Here is a 25,426-nt window from a genome sequence, read left to right on the forward strand (position 1 = left end):
GGGATCTCTGTCCCTGAGGGATCTCTGTCCCTGAGTCAGCTCTGTCCCTGGTCAGCTCTGTCCCTGAGGGATCTCTGTCCCTGAGGGATCTCTGTCCCTGAGGGATCTCTGACCCTGAGGGATCTCTGTCCCTGGTCAGCTCTGTCCCTGAGGGAGCTCTGTCCCTGAGGGATCTCTGTCCCTGAGGGATCTCTGTCCCTGAGGGATCTCTGTCCCTGGTCAGCTCTGTCCCTGAGGGATCTCTGTCTCTGAGGGATCTCTGTCCCTGGTCAGCTCTGTCCCTGGTCAGCTCTGTCCCTGAGGGATCTCTGTCCCTGAGGGATCTCTGTCCCTGAGGGATCTCTGTCCCTGAGGGAGCTCTGTCCTTGAGGGATCTCTGTCCCTGGTCAGCTCTGTCCCTGAGGGATCTCTGTCCCTGAGGGATCTCTGTCCCTGAGGGATCTCTGTCCCTGAGGGAGCTCTGTCCCTGAGGGATCTCTGTCCCTGAGGGATCTCTGTCCCTGAGGGATCTCTGTCCCTGGTCAGCTCTGTCCCTGAGGGATCTCTGTCCCTGAGGGAGCTCTGTCCCTGAGGGAGCTCTGTCCCTGAGGGATCTCTGTCCCTGAGTCAGCTCTGTCCCTGAGGGATCTCCGTCCCTGAGGGATCTCTGTCCCTGAGGGAGCTCTCTCCCTGAGGGATCTCTGTCCCTGAGGGATCTCCGTCCCTGAGGGATCTCTGTCCCTGAGGGATCTCCGTCCCTGAGTCAGCTCCGTCCCTGAGGGATCTCTGTCCCTGGTCAGCTCTGTCCCTGAGGGATCTCTGTCCCTGAGGGATCTCTGTCCCTGGTCAGCTCCGTCCCTGAGGGATCTCTGTCCCTGAGTCAGCTCTGTCCCTGAGGGATCTCTGTCCCTGAGGTATCTCTGTCCCTGAGGGATCTCTGTCCCTGAGAGATCTCCGTCCCTGGTCAGCTCTGTCCCTGAGGGATCTCTGTCCCTGGTCAGCTCTGTCCCTGAGGGATCTCTGTCCCTGAGGGAGCTCTGTCCCTGAGGGATCTCTGTCCCTGAGGGATCTCTGTCCCTGAGGGAGCTTTGTCCCTGAGGGATCTCTGTCCCTGAGGGAGCTCTGTCCCTGAGGGATCTCTGTCCCTGAGGGATCTCTGTCCCTGAGGGATCTCTGTCCCTGATGGATCTCAGTCCCTGAGTCAGCTCTGTCCCTGAGGGATCTCTGTCCCTGGTCAGCTCTGTCCCTGAGGGATCTCTGTCCCTGGTCAGCTCTGTCCCTGAGGGATCTCTGTCCCTGAGTCAGCTCTGTCCCTGAGGGATCTCTGTCCCTGGTCAGCTCTGTCCCTGAGGGATCTCTGTCCCTGAGGGATCTCTGTCCCTGAGGGAGCTCTGTCCCTGGTCAGCTCTGTCCCTTGTCAGGTCTGTCCCTGAGGGAGCTCTGTCCCTGAGGGATCTCTGTCCCTGGTCAGCTCTGTCCCTGAGTCAGCTCTGTCCCTGGTCAGCTCTGTCCCTGAGTCAGCTCTGTCCCTGGTCAGCTCCGTCCCTGAGAGATCTCTGTCCCTGGTCAGCTCTGTCCCTGAGGGATCTCTGTCCCTGAGGGATCTCTGTCCCTGAGGGAGCTCTGTCCCTGAGGGATCTCTGTCCCTGAGGGATCTCTGTCCCTGAGTCAGCTCTGTCCCTGAGGGATCTCTGTCCCTGAGGGATCTCTGTCCCTGGTCAGCTCTGTCCCTGAGGGATCTCTGTCCCTGAGGGAGCTCTGTCCCTGGTCAGCTCTGTCCCTGAGGGATCTCTGTCCCTGAGGGATCTCTGTCCCTGAGGGATCTCTGTCCCTGGTCAGCTCTGTCCCTGAGGGATCTCTGTCCCTGGTCAGCTCTGTCCCTGAGGGATCTCTGTCCCTGAGGGATCTCTGTCCCTGGTCAGCTCTGTCCCTGAGGGATCTCTGTCCCTGAGGGATCTCTGTCCCTGAGTCAGCTCTGTCCCTGAGGGATCTCTGTCCCTGAGGGATCTCTGTCCCTGAGGGAGCTCTGTCCCTGAGGGATCTCTGTCCCTGAGGGAGCTCTGTCCCTGAGGGATCTCTGTCCCTGAGTCAGCTCTGTCCCTGAGGGATCTCTGTCCCTGAGGGATCTCTGTCCCTGAGGGATCTCTGTCCCTGAGGGATCTCTGTCCCTGAGAGATCTCCGTCCCTGGTCAGCTCTGTCCCTGAGGGATCTCTGTCCCTGAGGGAGCTCTGTCCCTGAGGGATCTCTGTCCCTGAGGGATCTCTGTCCCTGAGTCAGCTGTGTCCCTGAGGGATCTCTGTCCCTGAGTCAGCTCTGTCCCTGAGGGATCTCTGTCCCTGAGGGATCTCTGTCCCTGAGGGATCTCTGTCCCTGAGGGATCTCTGTCCCTGAGTCAGCTGTGTCCCTGAGGGATCTCTGTCCCTGGTCAGCTCTGTCCCTGAGGGATCTCTGTCCCTGAGGGATCTCTGTCCCTGAGGGATCTCTGTCCCTGAGGGATCTCTGTCCCTGGTCAGCTCTTTCCCTGGTCAGCTCTGTCCCTGAGGGATCTCTGTCCCTGAGGGATCTCTGTCCCTGAGGGATCTCTGTCCCTGGTCAGCTCTGTCCCTGAGGGAGCTCTGTCCCTGAGGGATCTCTGTCCCTGAGGGATCTCTGTCCCTGAGTCAGCTCTGTCCCTGAGGGATCTCTGTCCCTGAGGGATCTCTGTCCCTGAGGGATCTCTGTCCCTGGTCAGCTCTGTCCCTGAGGGATCTCTGTCCCTGAGGGATCTCTGTCCCTGGTCAGCTCTGTCCCTGAGGGATCTCTGTCCCTGAGTCAGCTCTGTCCCTGAGGGAGCTCTGTCCCTGAGGGATCTCTGTCCCTGAGGGATCTCTGTCCCTGAGTCAGCTCTGTCCCTGAGGGAGCTCTGTCCCTGAGGGATCTCTGTCCCTGAGTCAGCTCTGTCCCTGGTCAGCTCTGTCCCTGAGGGATCTCTGTCCCTGAGTCAGCTCTGTCCCTGAGGGATCTCTGTCCCTGAGTCAGCTCTGTCCCTGAGGGATCTCTGTCCCTGAGGGATCTCTGTCCCTGGTCAGCTCTGTCCCTGAGTCAGCTCTGTCCCTGGTCAGCTCTGTCCCTGAGGGATCTCTGTCCCTGGTCAGCTCTGTCCCTGAGGGATCTCTGTCCCTGGTCAGCTCTGTCCCTGAGGGATCTCTGTCCCTGAGGGATCTCTGTCCCTGAGTCAGCTCTGTCCCTGAGGGAGCTCTGTCCCTGAGGGATCTCTGTCCCTGAGTCAGCTCTGTCCCTGAGGGATCTCTGTCCCTGGTCAGCTCTGTCCCTGAGGGAGCTCTGTCCCTGAGGGATCTCTGTCCCTGGTCAGCTCTGTCCCTGAGGGATCTCTGTCCCTGAGGGATCTCTGTCCCTGAGGGAGCTCTGTCCCTGAGGGATCTCTGTCCCTGAGGGAGCTCTGTCCCTGGTCAGCTCTGTCCCTGAGGGATCTCTGTCCCTGAGGGATCTCTGTCCCTGAGGGATCTCTGTCCCTGAGGGAGCTCTGTCCCTGGTCAGCTCTGTCCCTGGTCAGCTCTGTCCCTGAGGGATCTCTGTCCCTGAGGGATCTCTGTCCCTGAGGGATCTCTGTCCCTGGTCAGCTCTGTCCCTGAGGGATCTCTGTCCCTGAGGGATCTCTGTCCCTGAGGGATCTCTGTCCCTGGTCAGCTCTGTCCCTGAGGGATCTCTGTCCCTGAGGGATCTCTGTCCCTGAGGGATCTCTGTCCCTGAGGGATCTCTGTCCCTGAGGGAGCTCTGTCCCTGGTCAGCTCTGTCCCTGGTCAGCTCTGTCCCTGAGGGATCTCTGTCCCTGGTCAGCTCTGTCCCTGAGGGATCTCTGTCCCTGAGGGATCTCTGTCCCTGAGTCAGCTCTGTCCCTGAGGGATCTCTGTCCCTGAGGGATCTCTGTCCCTGGTCAGCTCTGTCCCTGAGGGATCTCTGTCCCTGAGGGATCTCTGTCCCTGAGGGATCTCTGTCCCTGAGTCAGCTCTGTCCCTGAGGGATCTCTGTCCCTGAGTCAGCTCTGTCCCTGAGGGATCTCTGTCCCTGAGGGATCTCTGTCCCTGAGGGATCTCTGTCCCTGAGTCAGCTCTGTCCCTGAGGGATCTCTGTCCCTGAGTCAGCTCTGTCCCTGAGGGATCTCTGTCCCTGAGGGATCTCTGTCCCTGAGGGATCTCTGTCCCTGAGGGATCTCTGTCCCTGAGGGATCTCTGTCCCTGTGCACATGCACAAAGCTCCCCGCTCGCCCTCCTCCCTCACTAACCCCCCCGCACAGGCAGTGCTGAGCACTGCAACAGGCCTTTCACACTGGGCGGCTTCTAATTGGCTCACCCAGCGTCAAATCACAATCACAACCCGATCGTGGGTGGCGGTCAGCTTCCGAACCACCTCCGCTCTCCCCTGCTCTCCCTCGCTCTCCCCGCCCACCTCGCCCTCCCCTGCTCTCCCCCGCCCTCCCCCTCCCTCCCCTGCTCTCCCCCACCCTCCCCCTCCCTCCCCAGCTCTCCCCTGCCCTCCCCCTCCCTCCCCCGCTCTCCCCTGCCCTCCCCCTCCCTCCCCCGCTCTCCCCTGCCCTCCCCGCTCTCCCCCACCCTCCCCTGCCCTCCCCCACCCTCCCTCGCCCTCCCTCACCCTCCCCCGCTCTCCCCCGCCCTCCCCACTCTCCCCCACCTCCCCTGCCCTCCCCCACCCTCCCCCGCTCGCCCTCGCTCGACCCCCACTCGCCCCCCCGCTCGCCCCTCAATCGCCCCTGCTCACTCCCGCTCTCCCCCACTTCTCCCCACTCTCTCTCTGCTCTCCCCTGCTCACCCCCGCTCTCCATCGCTCGCCCCCGCTCTCCCCTGCTCGCCCCCGCTCTCTCCTGCTTGCCCCCGCTCTCCCCTGCTCGCCCCCGCTCTCCCTCGCTCGCCCCCACACTCCCTCGCTCGTCCCCGCTCTCCCCTGCTCGCCCCCGCTCGCCCCCGCTCTCCCCTGCTCGCCCCCGCTCTCCCCTGCTCGCCCCCGCTCTCCTCCGCTCTCCCTCGCTCTCCCCTACTCGCCCTCGCTCGCCCCCGCTCTCCCCTGCTAGCCCCCGCTCTCCCCTGCTCGCCCCCGCTCTCTTCCGCTCTCCCTCGCTCTCCCCTACTCGCCCCCGCTCTCCCTCGCCCGCCCCCGCTCTCCCTCGCTCGCCCCCACTCTCCCTCGCTCGCCCCCACTCTCCCTCGTTGAACCCGCCCGACAAGGGCCAAATCCTGACCAATGGGTAAAGACAACTCAGCGGGAAACTCAATTCCTTAGAGACCCACCCAATCCTCACCAGCTACCTCACAATTCCCTGGATTCCAAAGGCTCACACGCAATGTGAGATCTTACAAAGTCCGGGCTGCGCACACCAGTGAGTTCACTAACTCACCCGTCAGGGTAACAGACCCAGGCTCGGAGTCTGTTCTCAGGAGCAGTTCAGCACCTCTGTACTATTCTTGACCTCTAAGTCATTGCCAGTTTCTCACCATCACACCTGGTTGCTAGACTGCAGAAACCACTTTCCAAGCTTGAGATATAGAAACCAGAAATCACACAGCAGTAAGAGAGAGAGGGAGGGGAGAGACAGTGAGGGAGAGAGGGAGAGACGTGGGGAGACGGAGCGGGAGAAGTGGGGGAGAGAGACAGAGAGGGAGAGGAGGAGAGACGGAGGGGGAGAGGTAGAGGATGGGAGACGGGGAGAGAGGCGGAGAGGGAGGGAGGGGGAGAGATAGGGAGGGCGGGAGAGATGGAGAAGGAGGGAGAGAGTCAGAGAGGAAGGGGGAGAGGGAGAGAGATTGAGAGGGGAGAGATAGAGATGGTGGGGAGGGGAGACAGAGGGTGGGGGGGAACAGAGACAAAGAGAGAGGAGAGACAGGAGGGACAGGGAGACTCAAAGGGAGAGAGAGAAAGCTGCTTCACCTGTCCTTTGGCTGTCCTTCCACTGGTTCCAGCTGGGATCTCTCAAAGGGGGTTGGTCATGTTCTTGGTGTTAAATTGCTGTTTATTATGAGACAGTCTCGCTTTTACAACCGTTTTCATTGATTGCCCCTCATGCTCACAGAATGACCATAAGAAAGCGCAGTCAGCAATGGAGGCTGCCTGGAAGACTATGGAGAGGAAGGAGAAGATTCCCTGGATTAAGAAGGCAGCCGACGACCAGAGGAGATATGAGGTGTGTGCAGAGTTCATTGTGTTCCCTCCACCCTGACCAAACTCCTTCCTCTCAACTCCCAGAGATTTTGATGGACAGGCCCTGGTCACTGACTGCACCCACCTCCCCCAGATTGCACACCCCAATGAAACCCAAGCAACCTACATCTTCAAGAGAGACTTGCATTTATATAGCAACCTTCTCCACCTCAAAGCCCAGTGTGCTTTCCTGCCAATGATTCTGCTTTGATCGTGTCAACGTCACAGAATAACACCTGTGTTCCGCCGCTGTTTTTTACGAGAGAAACAGCAGTGTGAAAATGACCAGATAAGCTGTTATTTGTAATGTTGGTCGGCCAGGACAGTGGGAGAACTCCCCTGCTCTTCTCTGAAACACTGCCATGAGATCGTTTACATCCACCCGAGCTGGCAAATTAGACCTCAGCTTAACGTCTCATCCAAAAGACGACACCTCCTGCAGTGCAGCACTCCCTCAGCACTGCACTGGAGTATCAGCCTGGATTTTTGTGCTCAAGCCCTGGAGTGGGACTTGAACCCAGGGTATTGCACAAAATAGAGACATGTGGAGGCTTTTCCTCTTGCTGCCAATTTGAACACAGAGAGCAATAAAAAAATGACGAAATAATATTTTTCAGGCGTTGGTTGAGGGATCAATATTGGCCCAGGAAATGAGGGAGAACTCTGGTGCTCTTCATCAGATAGTATTATAGGATCTTTTACATCCACCGAAGATCACAGATGGTGCCTTGATTAAACATCTCATCCAAAAGAAAGCACCTCCGACAGTGAAGCACATCCTCAGTACTGATCGTCCGACAGCGCAGTGCTCACTCAGCGCTGACCCTTCGACAGTTCACCACTCACTCGGTTTTGACCCTCTTGACAATGCAGCACTCCCTCAATGCTGACCCTCTGACCGTGCGAGATTCCCTCAGCAGTGTTCCTCCAGCAGTACAGCATTCCCTCATTATTGACCCTGCAATAATGCAGCACTCCCTCAGCACAGACCCTCTGACAGTGGAGCGCTCCCTCAGTCTTGACCCTGCAACAGTGCAGAGCTTCCTCAGTGTTGACATTCTGCCAGTTCAGCACTCCCTCAGTGCTGACCCTCCGACAGTGCAGCACTCCCTCAGTACTGATCCTCCAACAGGTTGGGACTCCCTCAGTACTGACCCTCTGACAGTGCAGCGCTCCCTCAGTACTGACCCTCCAACAGGTTGGGACTCCCCTCAGTACTGACCCTCTGACAGTGCAGCGCTCCCTCAGTACTAATCCTCTGACAGTGCAGCGCTCCCTGAGTACAGGCCCTCCAGCCGTGCAGCTCTCCCTCAGTACTGACCCTCTGACAGTGCAGCACTCCCTCAGTACTGACCCTCTGACAGTGCAGCGCTCCCTCAGTACTGACCCTCTGACAGTGCAGCAGTCCCTCAGTACTGACCCTCTGACAGTGCAGCACTCCCTCAGTACTGACCCTTGGACAATGCAGCACTCCCTCAGTTCTGATCCTCCAACAGGTTGGGACTGCCTCAGTACTGACCCTCTGACAGTGCAGCACTCCCTCAGTACTGCCCCTCTGACAGTGCAGCGCTCCCTCAGTACTGACCCTCTGACAGTGCAGCACTCCCTCAGTACTGACCCTCTGACCGTGCAGCACTCCCTCAGTACTGACCCTCTGACAGTGCAGCACTCCCTCAGTACTGACCCTCTGACAGTGCAGTGCTCACTCAGTACTGACCCTCTGACAGTGCAGCACTCCCTCAGTTCTGATCCTCCAACAGGTTGGGACTGCCTCAGTACTGACCCTCTGACAGTGCAGCTCTCCCTCAGTACTGACCCTCTGACAGTGCAGCACTCCCTCAGTACTGACCCTCTGTCAGTGCAGCACTCCCTCAGTACTGCCCCTCTGACAGTGCAGCGCTCCCTCAGTACTGCCCCTCTGACAGTGCAGCGCTCCCTCAGTACTGCCCCTCTGACAGTGCAGCGCTCCCTCAGTACTGCCCCTCTGACAGTGCAGCGCTCCCTCAGTACTGACCCTCTGACAGTGCAGCACTCCCTCAGTACTGACCCTCTGACAGTGCAGCACTCCCTCAGTACTGACCCTCTGACAGTGCAGTGCTCCCTCAGTACTGACCCTCTGACAGTGCAGCACTCCCTCAGTACTGACCCTCTGACAGTGCAGCACTCCCTCAGTACTGACCCTCTGACAGTGCAGCACTCCCTCAGTACTGAGCCTCCCACAGTGCAGCACTCCCTCAGTACTGACCCTCTGACAGTGCAGTGCTCCCTCAGTACTGACCCTCTGACAGTGCAGCACTCCCTCAGTACTGACCCTCTGACAGTGCAGTACTCCCTCAGTACTGACCCTCTGACAGTGCAGCACTCCCTCAGTACTGACCCTCTGACAGTGCAGCACTCCCTCAGTACTGACCCTCTGACAGTGCAGTACTCCCTCAGTACTGACCCTCTGACAGTGCAGCACTCCCTCAGTACTGCCCCTCTGACAGTGCAGCGCTCCCTCAGTACTGACCCCCTGACAGTGCAGCACTCTCTCAGTACTGACCCTCCGACAGTGCAGGATTTCTAGAGGGAGGGTTGAATGCACGATATTCTGACTGAGGGGTAAAAGTGCTACCCTCTCGGCCCAGGCTGACACAAGGTTTATTCTAGGCCTGTGGAGGGTATCATTGCTCAGCTCCAAACCCTCCTGAGATTATATCCATCGATGTGCACTTCCCGGAGCGAGTAACTGAATCTCTGAGCGGATGATGTGAACAGCGAGTGTAGAGCCTTTTGTTCCCTGGACTTTTGGTCCATTTCAGTCCGGGGAGATGGGCTTAACATCTCCCCTTGGTGTTAATCTCCAGTGCAGACCTGAAGAATATTTAAATGCAGCAACAAACTTCCCAATGCAGCACCAACACTGGAGGCTCACTCAAAGAGATGGCAAGTACAGGCAGTACTGAGATGTTTTTTTATTGTTCATTTATGGGATGTGGGCTTCGCTGGCTGGGCCAGCATTTATTGCCCATCCCTAATTGCCCTTGAGAAGGTGGTGGTGAGCTGCCTTCTTGAACCGCTGCAGTCCATGTGGTGTAGGTACACCCACAGTGCTGTTAGGGAGGGAGTTCCAGGATTTTGACCCAGTGACAGTGAAGGAACGGCGATATATTTCCAAGTCAGGATGGTGAGTGACTTGGAGGGAAACTTCCAAGTGGTGGTGTTCCCATCTATCTGCTGCCCTTGTCCTTCTACATGGTAGTGGTCGTGTGTTTGGAAGGTGCTGTGTAAGGAGACTTGGTGAATTCCTGCAGTGCATCTTGTAGATGGTACACACTGCTGCTACTGTGCATTAGGGGTGGAGGGAGTGAATGTTTGTGAATGGGGTGCCAGTCAATCAGGCTACTTTGTCCTGGATGGTGTCAAGCTTCTTGAGTGTTGTGGGAGCTACATTCATCCAGGCAAGTGGAGAGTATTCCATCACACTCCTGACTTGTGCCTTGTAGATGGTGGACAGGCTTTAGGGAGTCAGGAGGTGAGTTATTGGCTGCAGGATTCCTAGTCTCTGACCTGCTCTTGTAGCCACAGTATTTATATGGCTAGTCCAGTTCAGTTTCTGGTCAATGATCAACCCCCAGGATGTTGATAGTGGGGGATTCAGTGATGGTAATGCCATTGAATGTCAAGGGGTGATGGTTGGATTCTCTCTTGTTGGAGATGGTCATTGCCTGGCACTAGCAAATGTTACTTGCCACTTGTCAGCCCAAGCCTGGATATTGTCCAGGTCTTGCAGCATTTGGACATGGACTGCTTCAGTATCTGAGGAGTCATAAATGTTGAACATTGTGCAATCATCAGTGAACATCCCCACTTCTGACCTTATGATGGAAGGAAGGTCATCGATGAAGCAGCTGAAGATGGTTGGGCCAAGGACACTACCCTGAGGTACTCCTGCAGTGATGTCCTGGAGCTGAGATGACTGATCCCCAACAACCACAACCATCTTCCTTTGTGCTAGGTATGACTCCAACCAGCGGAGAGCTTTCCTCCTCATTTTCATTGTTTCCTGTTTTGCAACTGCTGCAAATGCTGCCTTGATGTCAAGGGCAGTCACTCTCCCTTCACCTTGGGAGTTCGGCTCTTTTGTCCATGTTTGTATCAAGGCTGTAATGAGGTCAGGAGCTGAGTGGCCCTGGCAGAACCCAAACTGGGCGTCAGCGAGCAGCTTATTACTAAGCAAGTTCTGCTTGATAGCACTGTTGATGATGTCTTCCGTACCTTTACTGATGATATATACCTGCTGTGGGAATGTAGAGGGAGCTTTACTCTGTATCTAACCCCGTGCTATACCTGTCCTGGGAGTGTTTGATGGGGACGGTGTAGAGGGAGATTTACTCTGTATCTAACCCTGTGCTGTACCTGTCCTGGGAGTGTTTGATGGGGACGGTGTAGAGGGAGATTTACTCTGTATCTAACCCCGTGCTATACCTGTCCTGGGAATGTTTGATGGGGACAGTGTAGAGGGAGATTTACTCTGTATCTAACCCCATGCTGTACCTGTCCTGGGAGTGTTTGATGGGGACAGTGTAGAGGGAGATTTACTCTGTATCTAACCCTGTGCTGTACCTGTCCTGGGAGGGTTTGATGGGGACAGTGTAAGGGGAGCTTTACTCTGTATCTAACGCCGTGCTGTACCTGTCCTGGGAGTGTTTGATGGGGACGGTGTAGAGGGAGATTTACTCTGTATCTAACCCTGTGCTGTACCTGTCCTGGGAATGTTTGATGGGGACAGTGTAGAGGGAACTTTACTCTGTATCTAACCCCTTGCTGTACCTGTCCTGGGAGTGTTTGATGGGGACAGTGTAGAGGGAGCTTTACTCTGTATCTAACCCCGTGCTGTACCTGTCCTGGGAGTGTTTGATGGGGACAGTGTGGTGGGAGGTTTACTCTGTATCTAACCCTGTGCTGTACCTGTCCTGGGAGTGTTTGATGGGGACGGTGTAGAGGGAGATTTACTCTGTATCTAACCCCGTGCTGTACCTGTCCTGGGAATGTTTGATGGGGACAGTGTAGAGGGAGATTTACTCTGTATCTAACCCTGTGCTGTACCTGTCTCGGGAGTGTTTGATGGGACAGTGTAGAGGGAGATTTACTCTGTATCTAACCCCGTGCTGTACCTGTCCTGGGAGTGTTTGATGGGGACAGTGTAGAGGGAGATTTACTCTGTATCTAACCCTGTGCTGTACCTGTCCTGGGAGTGTTTGATGGGGACAGTGTAGAGGGAGCTTTAGTCTGTATCTGACCCCAGGCTATACCCAAAAGCGGTGTTGAAAATTTGAAGATTCTGAAAGATTAAATGCTGGAAGATTTTTTCTGCTGCCTTTCTAGTTTTTGTAATGATTATGGGCCATGAACTCAAGATTACGCTGTTCAAATCTCACCAGGGTAGATTTTTTTAAAAATTCATTCTCAGGAAGTGGATGTCGCTGACTAAGCAAGCGTTTATTGCCCATCCCTAATTGCCCTTGAGAAGGTAGGAGTGCTGTTAAGGAGGGAGTTCCAGGATTTTGCAGGACAGTGAAGGGATAATGATATATTTCCAAGTCAGGATGGTGAGTGGCTTGGAGGGGAACTTCCAGGGGGTGTTGTTCCCATGTGTCTGCTGCTCTTGATCTTCTGGGTGGTAGTGGTCACAGGTTTGGAAGATGCTGTCAAAGAAAGATGGTACACACTCGTGCCACCATGCGTCAGTGGTGGAGGGAATCAGTGTTGAAGGTGGTGGATGTGTTGCCAATCAAGCGGGGCTGCTTTGTCCTGGATGGTGTGGAGCTTCTTGAGTGTTGTGGGAGCTGCACTCATCCAGGCAAGTGGGGAGGTATTCCATCACACTCCTGACTTGTGCCTTGTAGATGGTGGACAGGATTTGGGGATTCGGGAAATGAGTTACTCACTGCAGAATTCCCAGCCCCTGTCCTGGTCATGTAATCACATTAGTTAAATGATACTTTTTAGTTATCAACTGTCCAACAGGTTGAAGGGTCCTGAAGCTTGTGTGGATGACAGCAGAGACTGCAGGGAGGATAAGCAAACTGAACACGGCATCGTGATGCAGAGATTCAAGCGGGGGGAGTAAAATGTAATGTAGTTGCAGTGGAGGATGGTATAATTAGGGGGATAGATTTTGTTCTCTGCAGCCAAGAGTGTGAGTCCCGAAGGTTATGTTGACTGCCCATGGTTAAGGACATCTCCCCAGGTCTGGAGAGAATCTTGGAATGGAAGGGCAATAAGATGCACAAAGGTAATAACCTCTGGGTTACTAAGTGAACCTGGAGCAAATTGGCATAGAAGAAATACGATCACGGGGTGAATGCATGGCTGAAAGGTCGCTATGGGTGAAGTGGATTTAGATTCGTGGGACACTGGCACCAGTACTGGGGAAAGTGGGAGCTGTAGTGTTGAGACGGCCTTTACCTGAACCCTGCTGGGACCCGTGTCCTGGCAAATCCAATAACTAGGGCAGTAGAGAGGTCTTTAAATAGTGGAATGGGGGGAGGGTTCACGTGAGGGGAGATTTTGAAAGTTAAAGAGAAAGAACAAGGCCTTAGCACAGGTTAGCGATACAGGTAATGATAATTAAAGTGTGACAGAGAGAGCAAACATGAATGCACCACTAAATAAGGTCAGAGTTGGGAAAATGCCTTTAAACTAACAGAGAGAGGGAGGAAGGTTCAGATGAAGGGAGATTTAGAAATCCACAGATAAAAAAAGTATTTCTATGTGGGTAACCACAAGCAGAGTGGGACAGGAAGGGAGAGAGAGTTTAACAGTAATAGTGCATCAGAGAGTAAGATTCAAGCAAGGAATAGTAAAAAAAATAAAACTGAAGTCACTTTATCTAAATATATGGAGCATTCACAATGAGTTAAATGAACTAGTGGCACAAATAGAGAGAAATGGTTTTGATCTAATCACCATTACAGCAATATGGTTACAAGGTGTCCATGGTTGGTAAATAAATATTCCAGGCTATACAACATTTCAATAAGACAGGCAGAATGGAGAAGAGGAGTGGTAGTCCTGATAATAAAGGATGACTTAAGGACATTAGTGAGAAAGGATCTTGGCTCAGAAAGTGGCAGATGGATTTTAACATAGAGAAGTGTGAGGTCATACATTTAGGGAGGTCAAACAGTTACAGGGATTACACAATAAATGGGAATATACTAAGAGGGGTAGATGAAGTGAGAGATCTTGGCGTACAAGTACACAGATCCCTAAAGGCAGCAGTTCAAGTAGACAAGGTTGTAAAGAAGGCAAATGGAATGCTCTCCTTCATTGGCAGAGATATAGAATATAAAAGTAAGGATATAATGTTGGAATTGTATAAAACACTGTTGAGGCCACAACTGGAGTATTGTGTGCAGTTCTGGTCACCACATTACAGGATGGATGTAATAGCTCTGGAGATAGTGCAGAGGAGGTTTACAAGATTGTTGCCAGGGTTAGAAAAGTGTAGCTACGAGGAGAGATTGGATAGATTAGGGTTATTTTCCTTGGAACAAAGAAGGCTGAGAGGTGACTTGATTGAGGTGTACAAAATTATGAGGGGAATAGATCGAGTGGACAGGATAAAATTGTTTCCCTTGGTGGAGAATTCTAGAACCAGGGGACATAGATTCAAGAGAAGTGGCAGAAGGTGTAGGGGGGACATGAGGAAGAACTTTTTTATGCAGAGGGTAGTGGGTGTCTGGAATTCACTGCCCAAGTTGGTGGTAGAGGCAGAAACTCTAAACTCTTTTAAAAAGTGCCTGGATCTGCACCTTAAGTGCTGTAAGCTGCAGGGCTATGGGCCGGGTGCAGGAAGGTGGGATTAGAAAGGGCACCTGGGTGTCCTCGGGCTGGCATGGACAAGATGGGCCGAATGGCCTCCTTCTGTGCTGTAACTTTTCTATGGTTCTAATCAGCGTGGGTAGAGAGCAGGAATATCAAGGGTCAGCAAAGGCTGTTGGGAGTAGTTTTCAGGGCCCCTTACAGTAGTTATACGTTAAACAAGAAATTGTTGGAGCTTGTAACAACGGTAATGTAATAGTTGTGGGAACTTTAATCTTCATATAGATTGGACTAATCAAATTTACAAAGGTGGTCTAGAAGATGAGTTTGTAGAATGTTTTTGTGACACTTTTCTGGAGCAAAATGCAGTGGAACCAACTGATCCACTGGGAAATAGTGATCATAATACAATTGAATTCCACATTAAGCTTGTAGAGTAACTTTTTATGTGGCACCTTATCAAATGCCTTTTGGAAATGCAAATACACCACATCCGCTAGTTCCCCTTTATTCACCCTGCTTGTTACATTCTCAAAGAACTCTAATAAATTTGTCAAACATGATTTTCCTTTCACTAAACCATGTTGACTCTGCCTGATTGTATTATGATTTTCTAAATGCCTTGCTACTATCTCCTTAAACGTGGATTCTAGCACGTTCCCAATGTTAGACATTAGGCTAACTGACCTATAGTTTCCCGGTTTTGACATTCCCCCTTCTTTGAAAAGAAATTTATGGTTTTCCAATCTGCTGGGACCTTTCTTGAATCTAAGGAATTTTGGGAGATGACAACCAATGCATCCACTATCTCTGCAGTCACTTCTTAACACCCTGGGGTGCAGGTCATATGGTCTAAGGGACTTGTCAGCTTTTACTCCCATGAGATTTCCTAGTAATATTTCTCTAGTGATTGTTTTAAGTTCCAACCTCCCTTTTGCCTCTTGATGCTTTTTGTGTCTTCCACTGTGAACTCAAATACAAAATACTTGTTCAAAGTCTCTGCTATTTCCTTGTTTCTCCTTATTAGTTCCCCAGTCTCATCCACCAAGGGACAATGCTCACTTTTGCTACTCTTCTCCTTTTTATATACTTGTAGTTGCTTTTACTGCCTGTTTTTAATATTTCTTGCTGGTTTTCTATCATACCCCAATTTCTCCCTTTTTACTGTTTCTTTAGTCATCTACATACGAACATAAGAACAAACAAAATAGGAGCAGAAATCGGCCATTCGGCCCCTCGAACCTGCTTCACAATTCATTAAGATCATGGTTGATCTGTTTGTGTTTCAAATCCCACATTCCCATCTACCCCCGATGACCTTTGATTCCCTTGCCTAACAAGAATCTATCTAACTCTGCCTTAAAAATATTCAGTGACCCCGCCTCCACCGCCTTCTGAGGCCGAGAATTCCAAAGTCGCACAACCCTCTGAGAGAAAAAAATTCTCCTCATCTCTGTCCTAAAAGGGCAACCCCTCATTTTAAAACAGTGCCCCGTAGTTCTGGACTCACCCACAAGAAGAAACATCCTTTCCACATCCACCTTGTCAAGGCCGTTCAGGATCTTGTGTACTTCAATTAAACCACCCCTCACTCTTCTAAACTCCAGTGGAAACAAACCCAGTCTGTCCAACCTTTCCTCATAATACAACCCACTCATTCCAGGTATCAATCTAGTAAACCTCCTCTGAACCGCCTCCAACACATTTACACCCTTCCTTAAATAAGGAGACCAAAACTGCACACAGTATTCAAGATGTGGCCTCACCAATGCCCTGTATAACTGAAGCATAACATCCTTACTTTTATGCTCAATTTGTCTCTTAATAAAGGATAGCATTCCATTAGCCTTCTTAATTACTTGCTGTACCTGCAAACTAACTTTGTGTGACATAACAAAAAGGAAATGGGGAGGGTACAGGCTCAACATGTTCCCTCTAGGGTGATAGGAAGGAGTACAAGCCCAGAGAACCATGGATGACCAGAGATATTCAGGATACGATGAGAAGGAAAAGAGAGGCTTTTAGCAGGTACAAGGGAAGCAAATCAGCGGAGGCATTAGTGGAGTACAAAAAGTGCAGGGTGGAGCTTAAGAAAGCAATTGGAGAGCAAAGAAGAAATATGAGAAAGCTCTGGCCGGTAAAAGTAGGGAAAATCCCAAGATATTCCATAAGTATTTCAATGGGAAGAGGATAACCAGGGAAAGAGTAGGGCCCGAAGGGACCAAAAGGGGCAATCTATGGGTGGAGCCAAAGGACATCGCTAGAGTGTTGAATGAATACTTCACATCCGTCTTCACCCAGGAGAATGAGGATGAAGGTATCGAATTTGGGGAGATAGACTGCGAGGTTCTGAAACAAATTGATATAGGGAGTGACAAGGTATTGGAGGTGTTGGCAGGCTTAAAAGTGGACAAATCTCCAGGTCCGGATGATTTGTGTCCCAGAATGCTGAGGGAGGCAAGGGAGGAGATTGGAGGGGCTCTGACCCAAATTTTTAATTCCTCTCTGGCTATGGGGGAGGTACCAGAGGACTAGAGAACAGCTAATGTGGTTCCGCTACTTAAGGGACAGTTGTAGAGATAAGCCAGTGAACTACAGACCAGTGAGTCTCACGTCAGTGGTAGGGAAACTATTGGAGAAAGTTCTGAAGGAGAGAATCTATCTCCACTTGGAGAGGCAAGGTTTGATCAGGGATAGTCAGCATGGCTTTGTCAGAGGGAGGTCAGGCCTAACAAATTTGATTGAATTTTTGGAGGAGATGACCAGGTGTGTAGATGAGGGTAGTGCAGTTGATGTAGTTTATATGGATTTCAGCAAAGCCTTTGACAAGGTCCCACATGGGATACTTATAAAGAAGGCAAATGCACATGGGATACAGAATAATTTGATAAGGTGGATTCAAAATTGGCTTAGTTGTAGGAGACAGAGAGTGATGACAGAAGGATGCTTTAGTGACTGGAAGCCAGTTTCCAGTGGCGTACCACAGGGATCTGTGCTGAGTCCCCTATTATTTGTCATTTATATAAATGACATAGATGACTATGTGGGGGGTAGGATTAGTAAGTTTTGCGGATGACACAAAGATTGGCCGAGTGGTTAACAGTGAGGTTCAGTGTCTTGGGCTACAGGAAGATATAGACGGGATGGTCAAACGGGCAGATAAGTGGCAGATGGAATTTAACCCTGAAAAGTGTGAGGTGATACACTTTGGAAGGAGTAATTTGACAAGGAAGTATTCAATGAACGGCATGACACTAGGAAGTTCTGAGGAACAAAGGGACCTTGGCGTGTGTGTCCATAGATCTCTGAAGGCGGAGCGGCATGTTAGTGGTGTGGTGAAAAAGGCATATGGGACACTTGCCTTTATCAATCGAGGCATAGATTACAAAAGTAGGGAGGTCATGTTGAAGTTGTATAGTACCTTGGTGAGGCCACAGCTGGAGTACTGTGTGCAGTTCTGGTCACCACATTATAGGAAGGATGTGATTGCACTGGAGGGGGTGCAGAGGAGATTCACCAGGATGTTGCTGGGATGAAACATTTAAGTTATGAAGAGAGGTTGGATAGACTTGGGTTGTTTTCGTTGGAGCAGAGAAGACTGAGGGGTGACCTGATCGAGGTGTACAAGATTATGAGGGGCATGGACAGGGTGGATAGGGAGCAGCTGTTCCCCTTAGTTGAAGGCAGGAGGTTTAGGGGGGGATGTGAGGAAAAACTTTTTTACCCAGAGGGTGGTGATGGTCTGGAATGCGCTGCCTGGGAGGGTGGTGGAGGCGGGTTGTCTCACATCCTTTAAAAAGTACCTGGATGAGCACTTGGCACGTCATAACATTCAAGGCTATGGGCCAAGTGCTGGTAAATGGGGTCAGGTAGATAGGTCAGGTGTTTCTCACATGTCAGTGCAGACTCGATGGGCTGAAGGACCTCTTCTGCACTGTGTGATTCTATTCACTAGAATACCTAGATACCTCTGCAGCTCTGAATTATGTAGCCGTTCTCCCTTTAAGTAATACTCTGCTTTTTTATTCTTCCTGCCAAAGTGAACAACTTCACGTTTTCCTACATTATATTCTGTCTGCCATATTTTTGCCCACTCACTATCTATATCCGCCTGCAACTTCCTTATGTCCTCTTGAAACATACTTTCCTACCTGTCTTTGGGTCATCTGCAAGTTTAGCTATCATCCCTTCACACCACTTATTTAAGTCACTGATGTAAATTGTAATAAGTTGAGGCCCCAGTACAGACCCCTGTGGGACTCCACTCGTCACATCCTGCCAATCAGAAAAAGACCCATTTATGCAAACTCTCTGATTTCTACCAGCCAGCCAATTTTCTATCCATGCTAATATGTTACCCCCTACACCATGAGCTTTCATTTTCTGTGATAACCTTTGATGTGGCACCTTATCAAATGCCTTCTGGAAATCCAAGTACAGTACATCTACAGACTCCACTTTATCCATAGCGCCTGTTACACCTTCAAAGGACTGCAATATATTGGTTAAACATGATTTTCCTTTCACAAAACCATGCTGACTTTTCCCAATTACCTTGAATTTCTCTAAGTGCCCAGCTATAACCTCCTTAATGATAGATTCTAACACCTTCCCCATGACAGACGTCAAGCTAACTGGCCCATAGTTGCCTGTTTTCTGCCTCCCTCCCTTCTTGAACAGGGGGTTTATTGGCTACTTTCCGAAATCTAGGGAAAATCTCATTCGCCTCCTCTTTTAAGACTCTAGGATGAAGTCCATCAGGACCTGGGGACTTGTCAGCCTGCAGCTCCATCAGTTTGCTCAGTACTGCTTCCCTAGTGACTGTCATTTCACCAAGCTCTCCTCTCCCTTCCACCTCCTGATTTACAGCTATTACTGGAATATTTTATACTCTCTATAGTGAAGACCGAAGAAAAATATTTGTTCATTTCATCCGCCAGTTCCTTACCATCTACTATTCACACCCCATTCTCACTCTTTCGAGAACCAACACTCACTCACTTTTCTGTTGCTAAAACTTTCCCAATCTTCTACCCTACCACTAATCTTCCCAGTATTATGTGATTTTTCTTCCAAATTGACACCACCTTTAACTTCCTTAGTCACCATGGCTGGTACCTCTTTCTGGTGCTCTTTCTTCTTCAGTGGAATATATCTTTCTTGCCAATTACAAAATAACTCCTTAAATTTCTGCCACATTTTCTCTATTGTCTACCCCTTTAACCTGTTTTCCCTTTCCACTTTAGCCAGTTCTGTCTTCAGGAATTCTGTCTGCAGGAATTCACCAAGGCTCCTTTGACAGCACCTTGTAAACCCACGACCACTAACATCTAGAAGGACAAGGGCAGCAGATAGATGGGAACACCACCACCTGGAAGTTCCCCTCCAAGCCACTCACCACCCTGACTTGGAAATATATCGCCATTCCTTCACTGTCGCTGGGTCAAAATCCTGGAACTCCCTCCCTAACAGCACTGTGGGTGTACCTACACCACATGGACTGCAGCGGTTCAAGAAGGCAGCTCACCACCACCTTCTCAAGGGCAACTAGGGATGGGCAATAAATGCTGGTCCAGCCAGCGAAGCCCACATCCCATGAATGAATAATTTTTAAAAATCCCTTGTAATAGTCTTTACTTAGGTTTAAGACACTAGGTTTGGTTAATGGGCAGGAAGCAGAGAGAAGGGAGTTGAGAGGCTGTGACTAGTGAGTGCTAGAAAGATCAGTGCTGGAGCCTCAGCTAATTACAATATATATTAATGACTTAGACGAAGGGACAGAGTAACGTGTTGAGGTTTACTGGTGCGACACAGCGAGGTGGGGATGCAAGCTGTGAGGAGGACAAAGGCTGCAGAGACAAATTGAGTGGGCAAGAAGCTGATAGAGTATAATGTGAGGTTATTGACTATGGTGACTGGAATAGAAAAGCAAAGTGTTTTTTAAAAGGTGTGAAACTTGTAAATGTTGTTCAGAGAGACTTGGGTATACTTGTACAAGGAACACAGAAAGTTAGCATGCAGGTGCAGCAAGCAGTTAGAAAAACAAATGGCATCTGGGCTTTATTACAAGGGGATTGAGTACAAGAATAAAGAAGTCTTGCTACAGTTGTGAAGGATTTTGGTGAGACCACATCTGGAGTACTGTGTGCAGTATTGGCCTTAATATTTAAGGAAGGTCAGTATATTGAAGGTTCACTGGATTGATCCCTGTTATGAGAGGATTGACCTATGATGAGAGGCTGTGTAAATTGGGCTTATGTTCTCTGGGATTTAGAAGAATGAGAGGTGATGTCATTGACGTGGAAGATGGACGAGTAATCCAGAAGCCCAGATGAATGCTCAGGAACACAGGTTCATTTCCCACCACGGCAGCTGGTGGAATTTATTTCCATTAATAAATCTGGAATCTAAAGCTAGTCTCAGTAATAGTGACCATGACAACTGTCACCGATTGTTGTAAAAACACATCTGGTTCGTTAATGTCTTTCCGAGAGGGAAATCTGCCATCCTTACCTGGTCTGGCCTACATGTGATTCCAGACATATATTTGACTTGGCAGAAAGGGGCACGTGGACACCAGATTACGCCTGAGTGAGACGTAGATTGAGTGAAGAGTTGGGAATTTGGTTCAGGTGGGAATTTCTGGTAAGCTTTCCTTAAGTTTAAATTTAGGTTAGGAGTTTAGGTTCTTACTTTCAAACATTGTCAGTTGAATAGGCAAGTTAAACAGGGAGCTGCCTGAACTGGCAGTTATCTGTCAATCAGCTGAAAGTAGTTGCCCGCAATAGGTGTTAATTACTGTAACAGAAAGCTGAGCTAGCTAGTGAGTCATTAGAGGCTCTATATAAGCAGAGAGATTTTAAACCTGCACACAGGAAGGGGTGTGTACCAGAGTATGCTTGAATGAGACGTAGACTGAGTGAGGAGTTGGGAATTTGGTTCAGGTGGGAATTTGTGGCACAGGAGCAACGAGCTGCCCCTATTCCTACTGTTTTTCAGCCTCCTGTGGTTGCTGAGTTTCTTTCCTTGCCTCCAAGCTAGGTGAGTGCAATTTTCCATTACTTAATCAGTCTAAATTATTAACTAATAGACTAGTTAAATAAATAAGCTTGGACAGAAATGGCAGGTCTGGTGATGTGCCAGCCCTGTGACCCTGTGGAATGCTCTGCAATCCCAGACAGCCTGTGTCTGCAGCTGAGGCAAACTTAGCGTGGAGCTGCTGAGCTAGAGTCTGAGTTGCGGACATTGTGGGGCATTAGAGGGCAGGAGAGTTATCTGGACACTTTGTTCCAGGAGGCAGTCACTCCCCTCAGGTCAGACAGAACCTTAGAGTTGGTCAGTCAGGAACAGGAGGGTGTGACTGCGAGTCAGGCAGGTAAGAGGAACCAGCATGTAGTGATGGAGGAGCCTCAGCCCCTGACTTTATCCAACAGGCACGAGGTGCTTGCTGCCTGTGTGGATGAGGAGAAGGACTGCAAGGTGGCTGAGTGGACTGACCATGGTTACCGTGGTAAAGGATGTCATTCAAGTCATGAGATTGAAGAGGAATATGATAGCAATAGGAGACAGCATAGTCAGGGAATATACTGTCCTCTGCAGTCGAGAGCATGAGTCCAGACTGCTGTGTTGCCTGCCCAGTCTAGGGTTCGGGATATCTACTCAGGGCCGGAGAGGAACTTGCAGTGGGGTGGAGTGGTGGGGGGAGAGAGAGGATCCAGTGGTCGTGGTCCATGTAGGCACCATTGACATAGGTAAGTGTAGGAAAGAGGTTCTGCATAGAGAGTATGAAGAGCTAGGCATTAAATTAAAAGGCAGATCCTCAAAGGTCATAATCTCTGGATTTGTCGTTTGTTAGTATTGGCCTTGAATATTACTGAAAAAAGAGATATGTCAAAGCTTTTTGTCTTACACTCATCAGGATACTCGCAAGAATACCAATATAAGGGGAAGACAACAATTTATACTGTATGTGAAAAGAGTGCTGATTGGTTGGCAAATGGTGTTGCCATGATGGTGACTGACAGTTAACTGCCAAGCATTGTTTAAAATTTAAACCAGGCAGCTAGACCCCCTTTGGTCAAGGCATTGCCCTGAGGAATGAATCAGTGAATGGCTGTCATTTATTTCAAGTTGAAACATGCGCAACACATGTACATGTTCTTTCTGTCTGCAAGGAACAGGGCCCTGTGTATTAATATATGTAGCTTCCAGTACACACAAATGTGCCACATTGTGAACCTGACTGACTCTCTTCAATTGGTTCTCAGTATAATTCCTAACACACTGAGGATTATTTAGCAAATGTCCAAAGGCAGAATCACACATGACGAGGGACACTGTGTTTTGAGTTTTGCGAGCACGGGCAGATTGGGTACAGTCTGTACCCTGCCCATTGCGAACAGTGGCTGGCACATGCTGTTTGATACGATCCACTAGTCTTTGGGACATACGGCCTACATTCCTGGCATCACACTGGCACTGAAATTCGTATACCACATTACTCATTTATGTGATAGGCAGAACATCTTATTGGCTTGACAGCAGCATCCTGTTAGTGGTGAATACCACTCATGTTGCTACTGTGTAGTTTTTAAAAATTTGTTCATGGGATGTGGGCATTGCTGGTTAGGCCAGCATTATTGCTTATCCCTAACTGCCCTTGTTCAGAGGGCATTTTTAAGAGTTAACCACATTGCTGTGGGTCAGGAGTCACATGTAGTCCAGGTACGGGCAGCAGATTTCCTTCCCTAAAGGGCATTAGTGAACCAGATGGGTTTTTACAACAATCGGCAATGGTTTCATGGTCATCATTAGACTTATAATTCCAGAGCTTTATTGAATTCAAATTTCACATCCTGCACCTGACCCGTGCTGGGACTGGTGTTCTAGCGAGCCACATAACTAGGGAAGTCGGGAGGGTTTTAAACTAAACAGCAGGGGGCAAGGGATCAAACTTGGGAAGATGTGGTAAATCAAAGAGTAGAGATGGACAAGAGAAAAAGGTGTTAATATGGGAAATGATAAACAGACCATGACAAGGAGTGCAAATCTAAGAGCAAATCAGCAGATGAGGCTAGAGGTCACAAAAATAATAAAAGGACCAAACTAAAAAGCTCTGTATCTGAATGTAGATAGCATTCGAAACAAAGCAGATGAGTTGAGAGTGCAAATAGCAATAAATAAGTATGATCTGATAGCCATTATTGATACATGGTTACAGGATGACATAGATTGGAATCTGAATATTGAAGGGTATGTGACATTTAGAAGGACAGGAAACTAGGAAAAGGCGGAGGGATGGACCTGTTAATTAATGATCGTATTAGCACATTAGAAAGGGATGACCTAAGTTCAGGAAACCAGGATGTAGAAATGATTTGGTTAGAGATGAGAAACAATAAAGACAAGAACTCACTTGTGGGGAGTGGTGTACAGGCCCCGTAATAGAAACCACATTGCAGGATGGAATGTAAAGGAAGAAATAATGGGAGCTTGTCAGAAAGGTATGGCAATAATCATGGGAGATTTTAATCTGCATACAGACTGGAAAAGTCAGGTGGGTAAAAGTAGCCTAGATGAGGAATTCATAGAATGTTTTTGGGCTGGTTTATTAGAATGGCGTGTTCTGGAGCCAACCAGAGAGCAAGCTATATTAGACCTGGTATTATGCAACGAGATAGGATTAATTAATGACCTTGTAGTAAAGGCATCCCCTCAGTAGCAGTGATCATAATATGATTGAATTTAACAGTCAGTTTGAGGGAAAGAAGGGTGGGTCTAATACTAATTTTTAAACTTAAATTAGGGCAATTATGGGGGTATGAAAGTAGAGCTAGCTAAAGTGAACTGGCAAATGAGGTTAAGGGATAGGTCAATGGAGGCGAGTGGCAGACATTTAAGATGATTTTTCAGAATGCACAGAATAGTTACATTCTAATGAGAAAGATAGTATCAAACTTAAAGAAAAAGTATATAATTGTACAAGGACGGGTGGCAGGTCAGAGGATTGACAGAATATAGAGAACATCAAAGCGTGACTAAAAGATTAATAAAAAGAGGAAAAAATTTTCTCTTGCCCATCTCTACTCTTTGGTTTACCACATCTTCCCAGATTTGATCCCTTGCCCCCACTATTTAGTTTAAAACCCTCCCTGCTTCCTTAGTTATGTGGCTGTCTAGGACACCACTATGAGAGTAATCTAACTAGAAATATAAAGATAAATGGTAACAGTTTCTATAGATATTTTAAAAAGATAATAGTTAATAAAGTGAGCATTGGGCCAAAAAATGTGAGTCTGGAGAATTAATAATGGAAAATAAGGAGAAAGCAGATGAATTGAGCAGGTATTTTGCATTGGTTTTCACGATGGAGGATACAAGTAACATCCCAGGAATAACAGGAAATGGAAGGGAGGGAGGAACTCAAGAATATTACAATCACCAGGGAAGTGGTACTGAGCTAACTGTTGGAGCTGCGGGCTGACAAGTCCCCGGGTCCTGATGGACTTCATCCTAGGACCTTAAAAGAGGCGGCTAGTGAGATAGTTTATGTGTTAGTTTTAATTTTCCAAAAGTCCCTAGGGACAGAATATTGAGGTCTGCAGGACCAGGAGGGGCTGGGAAATGGCCCGCTATCTGTGATCAGCCCCCGGCTGCGCTTTTGCGTTGGCAGGCCAAAAAGGCCCACCCAGAGTGAAACGCAGCTCTTCACTGGCCGGGAAGGGCTGAGCGGAGGTGAGGGCCTGTTGGCTGCTGGGTCCAATGGTGACCTGGCGGCCAGTTTAAAAATGGCCCGGACAGTCCCAGAAAGGCTGTCTTGGAAGGACGTCCGTTCTGCGTTGTCTGGATGGCGTCTAGTGTGGCTGGAGAGGTCAGGCGGCAGAGCACTTTCCCCCCCTGCTTTTCAGATGAGTGCCTGCTGAAGGAGCTGGCTGCCCAGAGATAGGAGGAGGAGGCCACCGCACCTCACAAAGAGGGCATGGGAGGAGTTGGCAGCGCTGGTGAGCAGCCTTATCATGGTGCAGTGCACCATGGGTGCAGTCCGAGAGCAGTTCAATGTCCTCCTGTGCTCAGGAAGGACTGTGTTGGCTTGGGTCAGTGTGGAGAAGTGTTAAGGTATGGAATTCCCCCGTGGAGCTCAGGGGTATTAGAGTCTGAGTGCCAACTGTCAATGACGCTGGAGCTGGCCAAGGGGGTGAGTCCTGGCTGCTGGGACTGAGAGTCTTGTGGCTCGAGGGCCACGACTCGGATTTGCCCTGTGAGCTGTTCCTCAGCTGGGGTCGGCCAGGCTGCAATGGAGCTGCAGGTAGAGAGTGGACTCATCAATGCTCCTCTGTCCTTTCGGGAGAAGATGAGCCATAACCAAGCAGAGGGGGTATGTACAGGGGCAGGCCCCATCCATACCTGCTGCTGCTCACCAGATTCGAG

General features: G+C 49.9%; 1 protein-coding gene across 4 annotated transcripts in view; it reads left to right on the forward strand.

The window, feature by feature from the left end:
* The window catches only part of LOC121279294 (nucleolar transcription factor 1-like), a 164,309-nt gene that overhangs the window by 119,296 nt on the left and 19,587 nt on the right, over positions 1-25,426 (forward strand). For all 4 annotated transcript variants that reach the window (XM_041190432.1, XM_041190430.1, XM_041190431.1 and 1 more), the window contains one exon: positions 6,063-6,173. In XM_041190432.1, coding sequence (XP_041046366.1) covers positions 6,063-6,173 — 111 coding nt within the window. The remainder of the gene's footprint in view (positions 1-6,062; positions 6,174-25,426) is intronic.

The sequence above is a fragment of the Carcharodon carcharias genome, chromosome 6 (assembly GCF_017639515.1).
Source record: "Carcharodon carcharias isolate sCarCar2 chromosome 6, sCarCar2.pri, whole genome shotgun sequence".
Lineage (NCBI taxonomy): Eukaryota > Metazoa > Chordata > Chondrichthyes > Lamniformes > Lamnidae > Carcharodon > Carcharodon carcharias.